Consider the following 14,492-nt stretch of genomic DNA (forward strand, 5'->3'; position numbering starts at 1 on the left):
GGCGGGCGGGCGGGCGCGGAGCATGCGGAGCGGCGCCCCGGGCGGCCCGCGGGCTTGGACGAGGGCACAGGCAAGGCGCGCAGGCGGCGGGGGCGCGGAGGAGCGCGGGAGCCGCGGCCGGCGCGGGGACGGACTGCAGTGACTCGGAGTTCGCCAGGAGACCGCGCGGGGCCAGGGGGGCCGCCCCGCCCGCCTCTCGGCCCGGACGGCCCGGCGGGGAGGCGCCCATGCCGGACTGCGCAGCGCGGTGAGGGCGCGCGCGGGCGGGCGGGGGCGCAGCCGGCACCATGTCCATGCTGCCCACCTTCGGCTTCACGCAGGAGCAAGTGGCGTGCGTGTGCGAGGTGCTGCAGCAGGGCGGCAACATCGAGCGGCTGGGCCGCTTCCTGTGGTCGCTGCCCGCCTGCGAGCACCTCCACAAGAATGAAAGCGTGCTCAAGGCCAAGGCGGTGGTGGCCTTCCACCGCGGCAACTTCCGCGAGCTCTACAAGATCCTGGAGAGCCACCAGTTCTCGCCGCACAACCACGCCAAGCTGCAGCAGCTGTGGCTCAAGGCGCACTACATCGAGGCGGAGAAGCTGCGCGGCCGGCCCCTGGGCGCCGTGGGCAAATACCGCGTGCGCCGCAAGTTTCCGCTGCCGCGCTCCATCTGGGACGGCGAGGAGACCAGCTACTGCTTCAAGGAAAAGAGTCGCAGCGTGCTGCGCGAGTGGTATGCGCATAACCCCTACCCCTCACCGCGCGAGAAGCGCGAGCTGGCGGAAGCCACGGGCCTCACCACCACGCAGGTCAGCAACTGGTTCAAGAACCGGCGGCAGCGCGACCGGGCAGCTGAGGCCAAAGAAAGGTACGAGTAAGTAGAACTTAGGCGCCAGCTGCCCCGGGCTCCAGGGAGGGGGTCGCAGGGCTTGTGCACAGCCCCTCTGGGAGAGGCCTAAACTGGGTCCTCCGTCCCTGCCACGGCCCAGCTGCAGCCTCCTCTGACCCTGCCGGTGTTCAGGTCTTGCGGGAGACCGAGAGGTCAGAAATTTGTCTAAAGCGGGCAAAGCGATCGGGGAAGTTGTCAACTAACTCCCTGGTCGCTTGGGAACAAAAGTGGAGAGGCAGCGAACTCTGGGGCGAAAGCAAGACAGTGGCTGGATCCCGTGCAAGGGGGACACAGCAGGCAGGTCTGACGGTCTTCCGAAGGACAGAGGGGTTTCGACCCGGGACTATCGGGACTATCGGGCTGCAGATTTGGGGCTGCCTGTGCGAATTCATGGGCACTTTCCCCGAACTTCCTGTTCGCCTTACTCAGCTCTAGGCCGAAGTGTGATTAGGGGTCAGGACTGGGATTGATACTTTCCTGGTGTGACCTGGATGTGGAGGGGCCTGGGCAAGAATATTCCTTGTCTGGATATGGAAGTTGATAGGGAGAGTCTTTTATCCTGCATAGAAAGGACCAAGTGAAGCAAGACGGGGAGGAAGTGTCAGCTGTAGGAGAGCAAAAGAGAAACACATGCCCCTTTTTCCTGCCTTCTCGGACCCAGCAACCCTTCCCTGGCCTGCCAAGCTCTTGACTCCTCTCCCCTCAGGCCCTACAGTCTTTAGGGGGGAGGTCAGTAGGTCTGGGGTGAACTGAGGGCAATAGAAGGGCTGAGAGTTGCTTGTCCTCAAGGAAACCAGGACTTCCCGATCTAGCCTAACAGTTGACCATTAGGCCCTTGTGGCTGCCAGTCTGTGGCTCCTCTGAACCCCAAATAGGAAGAAGGGAATGGGAGAAAAACCGATTATGGGAACAGAAATCCAGCATAACAAGTCACCTGGGGTTGATGGGGTATGGAGTGTGAGCAGCCCAGAGTAAATGATTGGGGGCGGGGGGGGGGCTGTTGCTGAACAGTGGAACCAGATCTCTGGAAGTGGAAGGGGGAGCTTCAGGCCCACCCTGGCCTCCCAGACAATGAGGTTGGGGTATGTACAGTTGTAAGGTCTCCGCTGCCAGGCATATGGGAAGTTCCCTCTCAGGAAAACAGAAAGAAAAGGTCTTGGGAAGCCAGTGGAGAGAAAATCTACCCAAGATTCCAAATCTGCAGATCTGGTCCGGGCTGATAGTCAAAGGCAGAGCAGGAGGTGGGTTCTCGCTGCCGGGGTTCCCCTCTACCCGGCCTGGCATGCATCCAGGCTCCTGAAGAACTACGTTCTCAGGCAAGGCCCCAGGTGAGGGCTGCAGAATCCCTCAGTTTCTGTATGATGGAAAAGTCTAGGCCAGGATTAGTAATCCCCCCCATTCTTCTCCCAAGGGCTGCCCTCCAAGCCCCCAGCTTCCAGTCTCCCAGTTGAAGTTTGCACTGTGCCACCAGGGGAAGGGAGTGCTGCTTCCTTGGGGCCTTGTCCTTAGGCCCAGCAAGGACAGCTCTCAAAAGACCTGCAAGTTTGGATCTAGAAAGAAAGGAGCCTTAGCTCCAGGAACCTGACCCCCAATCAGAGATTTCCCTTAAACGGAGAAAAGCAATGGGAGGTGAAGGCCTGTGAGATCCCTAACTTCAAACGGGGCCCTCAGCCTAGGATATAGGGGCCCTCACTCTCCTGGCCCAACTTCTACTCAGCAACCCTGGCTCGGGGAGCCAAGAATCTGAAATTCCAGGCATCTTCCCTTCCTCCCTGTCTCCTTCTTCCCCAACTCCACCGAGCCCTGCTCCCGGGGCACTCTTCTCTGGCAAAGAAATGTTAGCAACTCAGTGAATGCGGAGGGGGGCAGGACGTAAAGAGAACAGGAAAGATATTCAAGAGGTTAAGAACAGGAGAGGTGGGGAGGGCGGGATAGAGACGACACAGAGAAAAGGACAAGAGAGAGAACTCTTGTATTGAGCTATTAAGAGAACTGGCAGAAAGCACGAGAGCCCCGGGCCAGGCCAAGAAAATGGTAGAAACCGAAAATACCCGCAGGCAGCACCGGGCGGCTCTGGCGCGGAGGCGAGCGACGGGGTCTGGCTCTGGGTGACGCGGCGGCGCCGAGCGGCCTCGGTTTCCCCGCTGACCCGGCTGCTTTGCTCCGGCACTTGCAGGGAGAACAGCGAGAACTCCAACTCCAACAGCCACAACCCGCTGGCTGCGTCTCTGAATGGCAGCGGCAAGTCGGTGCTAGGCAGCTCGGAGGACGAGAAGACGCCGTCGGGGACGCCAGACCATTCGTCGTCCAGCCCCGCGCTGCTGCTCAGCCCGCCGCCGCCCCCCGGGCTGCCGTCCCTGCACAGCCTGGGCCACCCTCCGGGCCCCAGCGCCGTACCCGTGCCCGTGCCGGGCGGAGGCGGCGCGGACCCGCTGCAGCACCACCACGGCCTGCAGGACTCCATCCTCAACCCCATGTCGGCCAACCTCGTGGACCTGGGCTCGTAGAGCCCCGCCTGCCTCGACGCGCTCGCCTTCCGGGCTCGGCGCTGGGGACCGGAGAGACGGTGTCCGGAGGGCGCCCTGCGCCGGCGGCCCCACCAGGTACTGAAAGCCCTGCTCGCTGAGCGGGCAGAACCGCCGGCCCGGGCAGGGTGGATAGCTCCTTGGTTTGGTCTTTGTCCGGGATTTGTTTTCAACAAGTTGCTTCTGAGATCGTTTGGAGGCCAGGGACCCGAACTTGAACCCGGGAAGGGAATAAATTATACACCATTCTCATACTCTCTCTCCCGACCTTCTCATCCCTTCTTTCTTTTCCCTTCCCTTCCCTTGCCTTCCTTGCTCTTTCTTCCAGTTCCTCTCCCTTCCTTCTCTCTTGTCTTCTCTCCCGCCCCTTTTTGCTTTCCCGGTTCCCCATCCCTCTATATTTCTGGCGTGTCACCCCTCAATAGGTTTCTGTTTCTCCATTCTGTTTTTCCGTTTTTCCTCTGGCCAGCCTCTTGCAGTCTTGGCCCCAGGGTCTGTACCCCTCAGCCTTTCTCCTCATGCCCAGACGTCTCTTTGTGTCCTCCTCCCTCACTTTCCCGGGTGGACGTGGCAGGGGGAAGAGCAGAGGAACCAGGCCTTCTGCGGAGGCCCTCCCCAGGGTTCAGCGGGGCTGCAGGTGTCAGCTAGTAACTTAAGTGAAAGAAAGGACCGCAGCACCGAGGCCTCTGAGTGCGCCCTTGCCGCTTGCCCCTCCCCTTCTCTCGGTGAGGCCCGACAAGCTCTCTCTTCTTCCTCCCGGGACTGTGGCCACAGTGCCGGCAGAGTGTGCCTCCCGAGCCTCGGACTTGCTGTCTCCCTGTTATGCCCTCATGTGAATGTTCTTCGGGAAATATTTCTGCTTTTATTTTATAATAAAATTAGAAATCATAAATATATATATATGGATATATACCACAAGGCCCGTGATCCGGGAGTGCAGCCGTGTCTGATTTCCCTACAGGGACTCGACACCCCGGGTAGACCGTTCTGGGCAGCGATGTCCCAGGAGCTCCAGAAACCGGGAGCCGCCTTCCCCCATACACGACGTGTATCAGCCCTAAGGTGAAGGGACTGAAAACTCTGAAACCTCCCCCCTCCCCCCAAAGCCCTCTGTCCCCTTTCCTGCCGGGCAGCTCCCTTGCAAAAGCAGGAAGGTGGCGGTCTGCTCCTCTTGGGGATTCTTCTCCCTTCCCCCATCAGTGGAGCAGGGCCCTCACCCTCCTTTTTCTTCACTCGGGGATGGGAGTAAGAAAAGAGGAGCTGTGTGCCAAGCAAGGAAGGGACGTGTGTTTGGAGATGCCAGAGCTGAGGAAGAAATCAGGCCATGGAGGTTTCCTGAGCGGTGGTCACAGTCCCCAGAACCTGGTGGGACGCTCTGGGAAGATTCGCTCCTGCCACGGGCAGCCGCTGAGCCATAGCAAAGCCCGGGTCGCGCGTGTGGCCGTGGAGCCAAGGTCTCCAAGCTCAGAAATCGGTCGTTTGGGGACGGTGATGAAAGGATAGAGGATGAAGGGAAGTCCGAGGAGACTGGGGAGGCTGGGCCGGGGGGCGCGTGTTCTAAATGGGAGCAAGGGAGCGCCAGGGCTTGGCCGAGGAGACGAGGGAGAGGGGCGCGCCTCCGGACGACGGGCACAGGTTCCCATTAGCAGTACCTTAACCTGCAGCGCCCTCTCACTTCGGGGGGACCCAGTCCCACCTCTCCCCCGCATTAAGCGACCCATCTAAGCCTATCCTGCCAGATCCCAAGGGTGCAGGACTTCTCAAGGAGGAAGTTGCGGCTTTTGCGTCTCAGGTCACTACAGCTGTGGGTACCGAACACGTTCCTCCTCCGAGACCAGGACGCTTCCGCCCAGACATGCTACCTGGACCCCACGGGAAAGACGGAAGAAGGCGCTCTTCCGACAGCGAGATCCCAGAGTGCTGGCACCTCTTTGGAGACTTTTCTCTCTGATGCAATCGGCGTTTGCAGAAAACCCTTTTGCGCGCACTTTCTAAGTACCAAGGATTCCTTCCCGGCCGAGATTCGCGCGCCGGGCTCACTTGGCTCGGAAGGCTATGCCTCCGCCTTTGCTCTGCGCAGGCCTGAAGGTCAAGCGAATCGCCAGCAGGCCGAGACTGCTCCGCATGGGTCCGACCTTGCACCGCAAGAGGAACTCCAGCCCTGGCAGCTTCCTCCGCCTCTCCTGGAGGTTCTGCTCTAGGGCACAACTCAGGTCCCCCGGTGGCAAATCCATGCTTACAGGGCCCCAGCTGTCTGACCTTCGCGGAGCGGCACAGTGAAGAACCAGCTATTGCCTGAGGGTCCGGAGAGGCTCCAGCAACCAGAGACGCCACCTTGAGTCAGAGGAGCTGAGCCACCAGCCCCAGGCTTACTTCTGGGAAGGGAGGAAACACAGTAGACCCTGGAGCCCCTACCTGCCTATTTTCCACACTCCCACTCCCAGGGAAACAGGCTCTGCAGGAACTTTCACAAGGACATATCAACATACACATTCATCATTTGATTCACTGGGAGTGAAAGGCTCTTACGCACCAGACCCTGGGGATGGCACCAAGACCACACACCCTTTCACACAGTGGCCGCACAGGGAAACACACTGACTGTCACACATATGTTCACACACACAGAGAGAAGCAAACACACAGACTCTCTACCCATTCTCAAAGACACAAACGTGTGTCTTCAGGGAAAGCCTAAACACTCTGCTGCCCCAGTATATATGAGCTACATACCCAAATGAGTCTCCCCCACATACATAAACTCACACCCACAAACACAAATACACATCCTGCTTCTCCCCAGTAGCACGCAAACCCCCACTCACACCCGTGCCCCTGTCAGCGGCCAGCCCTAGTCTATCGATCTGCTGGGGCCAGGGCATGGCCTTGCAGCGAAGCTTGCCTTGAAGGTCTCAGTGGCTGTCCGCCAGAGAAAGAGACGGTCCTAGCTGGAGGAGGCAGAGGGTCAGAGATCCCACCTGTGGCACCTTCTTTCCCAGGCTGAAGCGGGATCGCTGGAGGTTCCCGGGAGCTCTCACTGGCCAGTAGGGGGCAGGGTGCCTGTCCCAGAGCTTTATTCAGGCACAGTCTTGCTACTTACAGTAACTTCTTCCCTCTTTCCCCGAAAATATTTACTTAAACGGGAAACTATGCAGAAGTTCTGAAAATAAACCCGAGCAGCTACTCACCCACTGCATAAACCTATAACAAGCCAGTCCTCCATTCCGCACTCCACTAGACCCAATGAGAGGCTGCGGGCCCCACCAGAGCATGCCAACTGGACATAACTTTGCCACAGATGCTGCCAGATGGATACAACCGCTCCCCCTAGGCGTCCACCAAACACAGTTCCTAATGGCTTGTCACCCCTTCCCCGGTGGCAGTCAGAAGCCATGAGTTTTGCTCTGGTGACCATAAAGGACACAGCGCTGAAAGCACAAAGTCTCCCTCCCTTTCCGTTCCCCTGACCCTGTCCACCTTTCATTGGTTCCCAGCGAGGTTCCATACCCATGCAACCCTCAGAGGTGAAAATGAATGAAGAAGGTAGAATCCAGCCCTCCTGCGCCGCTGGTCAACTCACCTGCTTGGGAGCATAAAAGCCAAGGGCGGCTAAGCACAGAGGGGAGCCAAAGGGCTCACTGTGCCTCCGGGGCAGTCTTCTCCCCTCACCTCGCTCTCAGCAACAGCCCTGGCTGGCACGGGGTCCTGGCCCAGACCCTGCTGTTCCCACCCCAAAAGTGCATCTCAAGAGAGTGGCAGGTCTACCTGGGGAGAAGGTGGTGGTCACCAAAGCAAAAGTTAAACAGAGCCGGGGAGATCTGGGGACGGAACACAGGGCTACCAAGTCCTGGATTTTCCCTAGTCTTTGTAGGAAACAAACACCATGTCAGGGGTCTGGGAAAGCAGGGACCAGCCAAGTAGGGGCGTGGGAGTCAGGACGCAGGGAACGTGGCCTCCTCAACTATCCCAGCTCTTGCTGGGATACTGCCAGAGTTCCTGGAAACATGTGAATGTTTTTGTGTTGAGGGGCAGGTGAAGAAGGATCGAGGAGGGTTTGGGTCTTGACTGAGGCCCCTCCTTTTTTTCACGTTGCCCATCCCAACCTTACCCTGGGGCGCAAAGCTGCCCAGGGCATCTAGAAATCTCGGAGACCGAGTGCGTGAAGATGTACTAGGAAATGTGAGAAGGCCTGAGACAGTGGGTAGGCACAATAGGGTGAAAGAACGCAATGGTGTTCGTTGATGGGGCGGACGTGTGCCCTGGGAGGTTGGCTGGCTTTGAGCACATAGGTGGGCCAGTGAGCCAGTGAGCGCCCAGAGCTCTCCCAAGAGCCAGCGGTCGGCTATGCCTGTGCACTCCCGCTGGCAAGGGAAGGCGTCTGGGGCTGGAGGAGGACCAGCCTCTCCTCTCACGCCACCAGAACCCAACCGGGTGCAAGTTGGTCCAGATTCCTGAAGCCAATGCGGGCGGGGTGGGCGGAGAGGGAAGGAGGTTCCCTGTGTCGCTGCTGCCAGGGGCCTGAGGAACAGTGGAGCTGATCTCGAGTCCTGGTGTCAGGGTCAAGGCCTTGCATGCCATCTGGCAGGAGTCTGCTTCTCAAAACCCCGTGGGTATCTGTGCGACTGGAACTCAGAAATGACTTCTGGCTTGCGGGGATGAATTGGAGGGGAGAGGGTCATACTGGGTGTCCCATAATGGGGTGAGTTTTACAGTTTTCCCACAATCTCAGCCGCAAAGCTGCTCCCCCTCCAGGTGGATGCCTGCTCCTGGCCGCCCGGCCGTGGAGTGAGTCTAAGTAACACCGCGCGGATGTGCCTGAAGAAAGCCTCCTTCCCGTGGCGTGGCCCGACAGGCGCCCCTAATTGCCCCAAAGTCTCCCTTGCTTGGAGGACCCACAAACCCAACAGGCTGGCACAAGGGCGGACACGTAGGGGGAGCCCTTCTTCAGGATGTTAGTGGCCCAGGCTCTAGGCAAGGCTAAATCGACCACGATCAGCGGCCCGGCCCATCCAGAGTGCCTCGTCCTTCTTCACTCGCGGAGCAGTGTGTACACGCCGACCCCTGGCGCGCTCTGGGCAGAAATTCCGCCGCTCCGCCTGCCGGTGGACCTCCGCAGTCCCACCTGCGCGCTGGGTGCCGGGCCTCTGGTGGCCGGCTTTCGGCGCGAGTAGCCCGCGCGCGCGCTGCTCAGAGTCACGGGAAGTTCTGGCGCCTGCGGGCCGGGGAGCTGGGGACCGCGGGGCTGGGCAGTTCCATTCCTCCGGCCCTTTGAGTTGGCGGTCGGGCGTGAGGCAGAGGCCTGGGAGCCGGTAGCTTTGGGACACGCCACGGGCGACAAAACCATCCGCTACTGTGCCATCCCCAGTAGCCATCCTCTGCCCGCCCAGAGCACCCAGGCCCGGCAGGCCCACACCCGGGCTTCTGCCGCCTGGGAGTCAGACCAGAGCCGCCTGAGTTCCCAGAAAGAGAATGGCAGGTCAGCAGGAAGGCAAGAGCAGCGCGGACCCTGCCGAGCTACCGGCCCTCCATCCCTTCCTTCTCGGTCTTTCCCAAGGGCATGAGTTGCTCTGCGCAGCCAGGCGCGCTCGCTAGCTGGAAAGCTCATTGCGGGCAGAATCATCCAGGTAACTCGCCCTGGGCCATGAACACACAGCTCTATGGTTACTTGGTGGGCCCCAGAGTAACCGGTCGTAACTGCCGTTTCTTGATCGCTTACTACGCGTCAGGCACTTTGCACACCTGGTATCTGTTTAATTCTCACAGCGGCCGCACAAAGAAGCTGTTATTACTGGTAGAAGAAACTGAGACACCGTGTTCGGGACCTTGCCCAGAGGCGCGCACGTTGCGGCGGCGGGACTGGCGTTTGAGCCTGCTCTCTGCGAGTCTGCAGCGGTCGGTCTTCCCAGGGCCGCGGCTGCGAGCGCGGCGCCGGGGCGGCCGAGGTGGGCGCAAGTGACTCCCGCGGGGATCGGGGCAGCGTCGGGCCGCCGAGAAACCTACGACGAGGACTGGCTCCAGACTGAGCTGCGGCAGTGGAGCTCGCAGCCTCGTGACCCGCTTGGGTCGGATGAGGGAGTTCGTCTCCTCAGGGTAATTGTGCAGGTTACACTTGCCGTCTACTGCGTGGACAGGGCGCACCGCGTACCACGGAGGCGGTTTCCACCCGCGCAGGTTACTCCGTAGTAAAAGTGGAACTTCGGGATCCTAGGATCAGCCTGCTGCTACCTCGCCCTTTGCCCGCCTGCGACTCTGCACCCGTCTCTGCCATTCTTCTCGGGAAGATGAAGCCGTTGGGGGGACCCTGAGGGCTGAAACATGAGTCTTGGGTAGAATTCTCTCCTCTCCCCCCCACCATTAGTCCCGTGCTGCGGACAGGGCTCTCCATCTGGGGGGCGGTAGGTGTATTAGGCATCATTTTATCAACACGGATTTACCGATGGGATGGGAGGAGGTCAGAAGGGACAGAGAACCCAGGCCGTCTTCTAGGACCAGAACTGACCACGCCCATCCCGCCCAACTTTGGCCCACGCAAGCCCCCATCCCCTTCTCCGTCCGCAGAGATGGTGGTGGTACAAGCGTTGGGATTCCATCTGAGCTAGATGATTCTGTCAGTCTCAAGATAGGATATATGAAGTAGCCTGTTGCGAGGTAGACCCACTGGCAACCCAGAGACATCTGAACTGACGAGGGGGGTCACGGTCCAAGCCTGAGGAAGCGAATGAGTGGGTGCAGGGTGGAGCCAGGTCCAACAAAGGAGGCCACCCCCAAGTGTGTGGTATTCCTTCTTTCCCACCCCAGGGAAGAGCCTGAGCCCAGAAGGGTGGAGGTAGAGGGTTGGAGGGAATTAGAAAAGGTGAAGCTGAACACTTTCTAAAAGCAAACTAGACTTAGGGCGCCTGGGTGGGTCAGTTGGTTAAGTGCCTGCCTTTGGTTCAGGTCATGATCTCAGGGTCCTGGGATCCAGCCCCGCATGGGACTCCCTGCTCAGCGGGTGTCTGCTTGTTAAGTGGGGTGTCTCCTTCTTTCTCTGCCTCTTACTCATGCGTGCACTCTCAAATAAATCTTCTTTAAAAAATAAAAGCAAAATAGTCTAGATATTCCTAGCATTTACGTGGCACTCTGCAGGGTGTCACTGGTTTCACAAACTTCCCACCATTTAATATTCTCCATTATATAGGGTAGGCAGAAAAGTAATTCTTATCTTGGTTTGACAGACGAGGACATGAGACTAAGGAAGGTGTTCTGTGTGGCTTTCCTGAGGCCCTGGGATTAGTAGAGGCTCTTCCCTCTACACTCCATTGTTGAGGTGACTTGTTTAGTTTGGGGGAGATAGCAGGTACCAAACGAGCCCACAGAGTAAAGATTGTTCCCCTGGGGTTGGGGGAAGGATGAGGAGGGATGGCAGCCATCATGGACCATGGAGAGCTAGAAGCTGCTGCAGAGACTTCAAGCAAGTATACCTCAAAATCAGAACGACCTCCTGCAATCACTAATAGGAACGCCTGAAACAGGTCTCTCGGGAAAGGCGGCTTCCCTACAAGAGAAGCCTGAGGAAGTGGGCAGAGCTGAGAGCTAGAGCTCTGCTTTCTCATTGGGCTCGGGACCTGTCAGGTGAGACTCCCAGCAAATGAGTTGGGAGCCAGCAGTTTTCTCAGGATGTAAGAATTTTGTGGGTGATCCCCAAAGGGCTGTAGGCTTTTTAACCAGAGAAAATGGGAAGAGACTCAAGACTTCTGTTTACTCTGAAGGCCTAGCCCCTGGTGTCAGTTCGGAGCTGTAAATGAAGTTAAGACCCGCTTTATCATTTACTTATTATTTTTTAAAGGAGTAGGTTTAGCAGTCACCCTGAAGCAAATAATATTACCTAGGAGAGATGCAGAGGGGGGTTAGGGACAAACTAGAAGTGAAGACAAGACTTCAGAGAAAGGATGAAAGTCCAGAATGGCTGGAGCCAAGGCAGGGTCTCAGGGGTTAGGAAGGGCAGCCAACAGGGCCTCTCCCTAGAGACCAGGAACCAGGAGGGCTCAGGGAGGCCCAAACAGGCAGTTCACATGACTCAGAAGCAGCTGGGATGGGTTGGGCACCAAACTTGAGACCAGAAAAGACTGAAAATCCCATCGTACCTTGGTAGCTGTGTCAACAGAAGTCTGCCTCACACTCAAAATCTACCCAACACAGGTAGCTTCCGACTCAAATCGATCTGAGGCAAAGAGGGGGAAAGACACTGTATTGTGCACGGATATCAGTAAGACATGCCCAGACATGAACTTATTTCTCACCCACACAACAGTCCAAGAGGGGTGTTTCTGACAGCAGGTGGCTTCCCATGAGGTGATTCATAGACCCAGGCTCACTCATCGGGTGGCTCCATCCTCACGGGAACCTCCGAGTCCCTTGCACACAGTTGCTGGTGGGGTAAGGAGCCTGGAGGATAGGCATGGGAGGTGTGGGGTGGGGGGCAGGTTTGGAGTGGTGCACATCACTTCCACCCATACCCCACTGGACGGGACTTAGTCATGTGACCAACCCAACTGCAAGGGAAACGGGAATGGAGCTACCTGTGTGACTTGAAAGAAATCCAAGGAAAATGATTGACTGAGTCTATATGGAGAGTTAGTCAATCCCCAGGGATTTTAGAACAGAGAAACCTGTGTTCTGTAAATTTTCCTGTTGTATGTGTTATTGTTGCTGTGTTTACTATTATGGGTTGGGGTTTTGTTTTTGTTTTTTGTCTTGCTTGTCTTGGTTTTTCTGTAGTGAAGAATACATGTGGAGACACCACTCCTACATTACAGAACACAGATCCCTTCACTTCTCTGGAGCTCAGTTTCCTCGTCTGGAGCGCAGCGTATTAGTCAGGGTAAGGTTCCGCCGGAAGTGATGAAAAAAACCAAGAGTGGTTAAGCATAAGAGATTATTTCTCTCACACATCAACATCTAGGTAGGCAGTCGAGGATTGGTGCAAGCCAAGCTCTTCCTACTTTGTTCCTGCTCCGTGCATGACCTCAACTTCATGCCCAAGATGGCAGCAATATGGAGGAAGAAATGAAGAAAAAGGTGCAAGCCATACGCCCACTGTCTCTTTTTTTCTTAAAGATTTTTTATTTATGAGGGCACCTGGGTGGCTCAGTCGGTTAAGGGGTCTGCCTTCAGCTCAGGTCATGCTCCTGGGGTCCTGGGATGGAGCCCCACGTCGGGCTCCCTGCTCAGCGGGGAGTCTGCTTCTCCCTCTCCTTCTGCTTCTCCGCCCCCCGCCCCACTCATACTCTCTTTCTCTCAAATAAATAAATAAATAAAATCTGTTTTAAAATAAATAAATATATATATTTTTTATTTATGAGAGAAAGAGCACAAGTTTGCTGGGCGGGCAAAGGGAGAGGGAGAATAAGACTCCCCACTGAGCAGGGAACCCTATGCGGAGCTCAATCCCGGGGCCCTGGGACCATGACCTGAGCCTAAGGCAGATGCTTAACCAACTGAGCCACTCAGATGCCCCTGCCCGTTGCCTCTTAAGAAAGATTTTTAAGAGCTGCTATACAGCATTCCATTGGCCATAACCTAGTTACATGATCACACTGCACTGCCAGGAGATATACGAAATGTAGGTTTTGCTCAGAACAGCCACGTGCAGCTAAAATCTGGCCATTCTATTGCTGAGGAAGAATGGGAGAATGGATATTAGGGGACTCTGCATCTGAATTCATAGGGGGTTAGACATGATAATTTCCAAGGTCTCTTACAGAAGTTCTGTGTTTCTGGGTGCCTGGATGGCTCAGTCATTAAGCGTCTGCCTTCAGCTCAGGGCGTGATCCCAGTGTTCTGGGATCGAGCCCCACATCAGGCTCCTCCGCTGGGAGCCTGCTTCTTCCTCTCCCACTCCCCCTGCTTGTGTTCCCTCTCTCGCTGGCTCTCTCTTTCTGTCAAATAAATAAATAAATAATCTTTAAAAAAAAAAGCTCACACCAATAGCCATGATCTTCCTCCTCCCTCCCCACAAATATATAATGTGGTTCCAGAATTCTGTTGATTGAATTTACTTATAATGGGCCATTTAAAATTATTCCCCATGCATTCACACTGAGATGCAAGGACACGTTGTGGGAGTTTGGAGAAACACAGGATGCAGGGGGTGGTCTGCAACCTCTTTCACTGCTCACAGAATACTGAGGGCCGTGAAAACATTTCTGTAACCATGTAGTGAAAGAACTACTTCACTCCTTCCTTCATTTTTCTATCCATGCACTCATTCATCTGTCCCAATTCTGTAAGTATTTCCTGGGTACCACCGTCTGCCGAGTACTAGATGTGGGGATATAAATATTGTTTTTACCCATCTTCATTAATGAAGCCTGACGTATGGCTGACCAACTACATGACCTTTATCAGCCTCTTTTGTTAAGCTTGACCTTGTGAACAGGTGCTCCCCCAAGGGGCATAAATAGACATGATATGGGCCACTTTGAGGACTGGCCTGTAAAATCTCCCAAAGGTACTTCCCCATGCTCCCTTTCCACACACTAGAATGGCAATAACTAGAGTCAGCTTGGAAGTCATGCCCTAAAGATGGCAGTCCCTGTTTCGTCTCGGTCCCTAAATGCCTAGGTGGGGTAGAGCAGTACACGCACCCTAACCTGGAGCAAATGCCCCAGACTAAATAAGAGATAAGTGTGTGCGTGCGTGCGTGTGTGTGTGTGTGTGTGTTTGAGCCCACATGGTATCTATTTGTTACTGCAAGTTAGTCTCACTCAGTGCTAGAACATCACCAACCCTGGCAGGCACCGTCCATACTATATTCTAGGTGCTTCTGGAACACAACAGCCCATTTAGCAAACCAGATGCATGTGATGTTCAGGCTAGACAGGGCATCTCCAATGTAGACAGATGACTGGATCTGTGTCCTCACTTGTGCAGTGAAAGGTCATCCTCTCCCAGACCACCATGCACGATTGTCTGGGACATACCACAGCAGCCAGTAGAGAATTCTAAAAGAGTGAACTTTTCTGGAAGCAATGCTTTGGTGAAAATGTTTACTCCCTGGAAGCCAGGAGGGGTAACATCCTATTCAAGAACCCTAAGAAATCCTTTCCTCATGGTGTGTG

The 14,492-nt window shown here is 56.2% G+C and overlaps 1 protein-coding gene across 1 annotated transcript; it reads left to right on the plus strand.

The window, feature by feature from the left end:
- Positions 1 to 287: 287 nt before the first annotated feature.
- SIX2 (SIX homeobox 2) lies at positions 288 to 3,375 on the plus strand. Its single transcript, XM_040622880.1, has 2 exons — positions 288 to 847; positions 3,045 to 3,375. The coding sequence occupies exons 1-2, from the start codon at positions 288 to 290 to the stop codon at positions 3,373 to 3,375; spliced, it is 891 nt and encodes a 296-aa protein (XP_040478814.1).
- The last annotated feature ends 11,117 nt before the right edge of the window (positions 3,376 to 14,492 follow it).

Source organism: Ursus maritimus, unplaced genomic scaffold, assembly GCF_017311325.1.
Source record: "Ursus maritimus isolate PB19 unplaced genomic scaffold, ASM1731132v1 scaffold_6, whole genome shotgun sequence".
NCBI lineage: Eukaryota > Metazoa > Chordata > Mammalia > Carnivora > Ursidae > Ursus > Ursus maritimus.

Bases quoted from the DNA above. Each gene is read 5' to 3' on its own strand.
- SIX2 (XM_040622880.1), top strand. From the start codon at position 288: ATGTCCATGCTGCCCACCTTCGGCTTCACGCAGGAGCAAGTGGCGTGC. The intron at 848-3,044 runs GTACGAGTAAGT...CGGCACTTGCAG, and splicing joins GCAGCTGAGGCCAAAGAAAG to GGAGAACAGCGAGAACTCCA.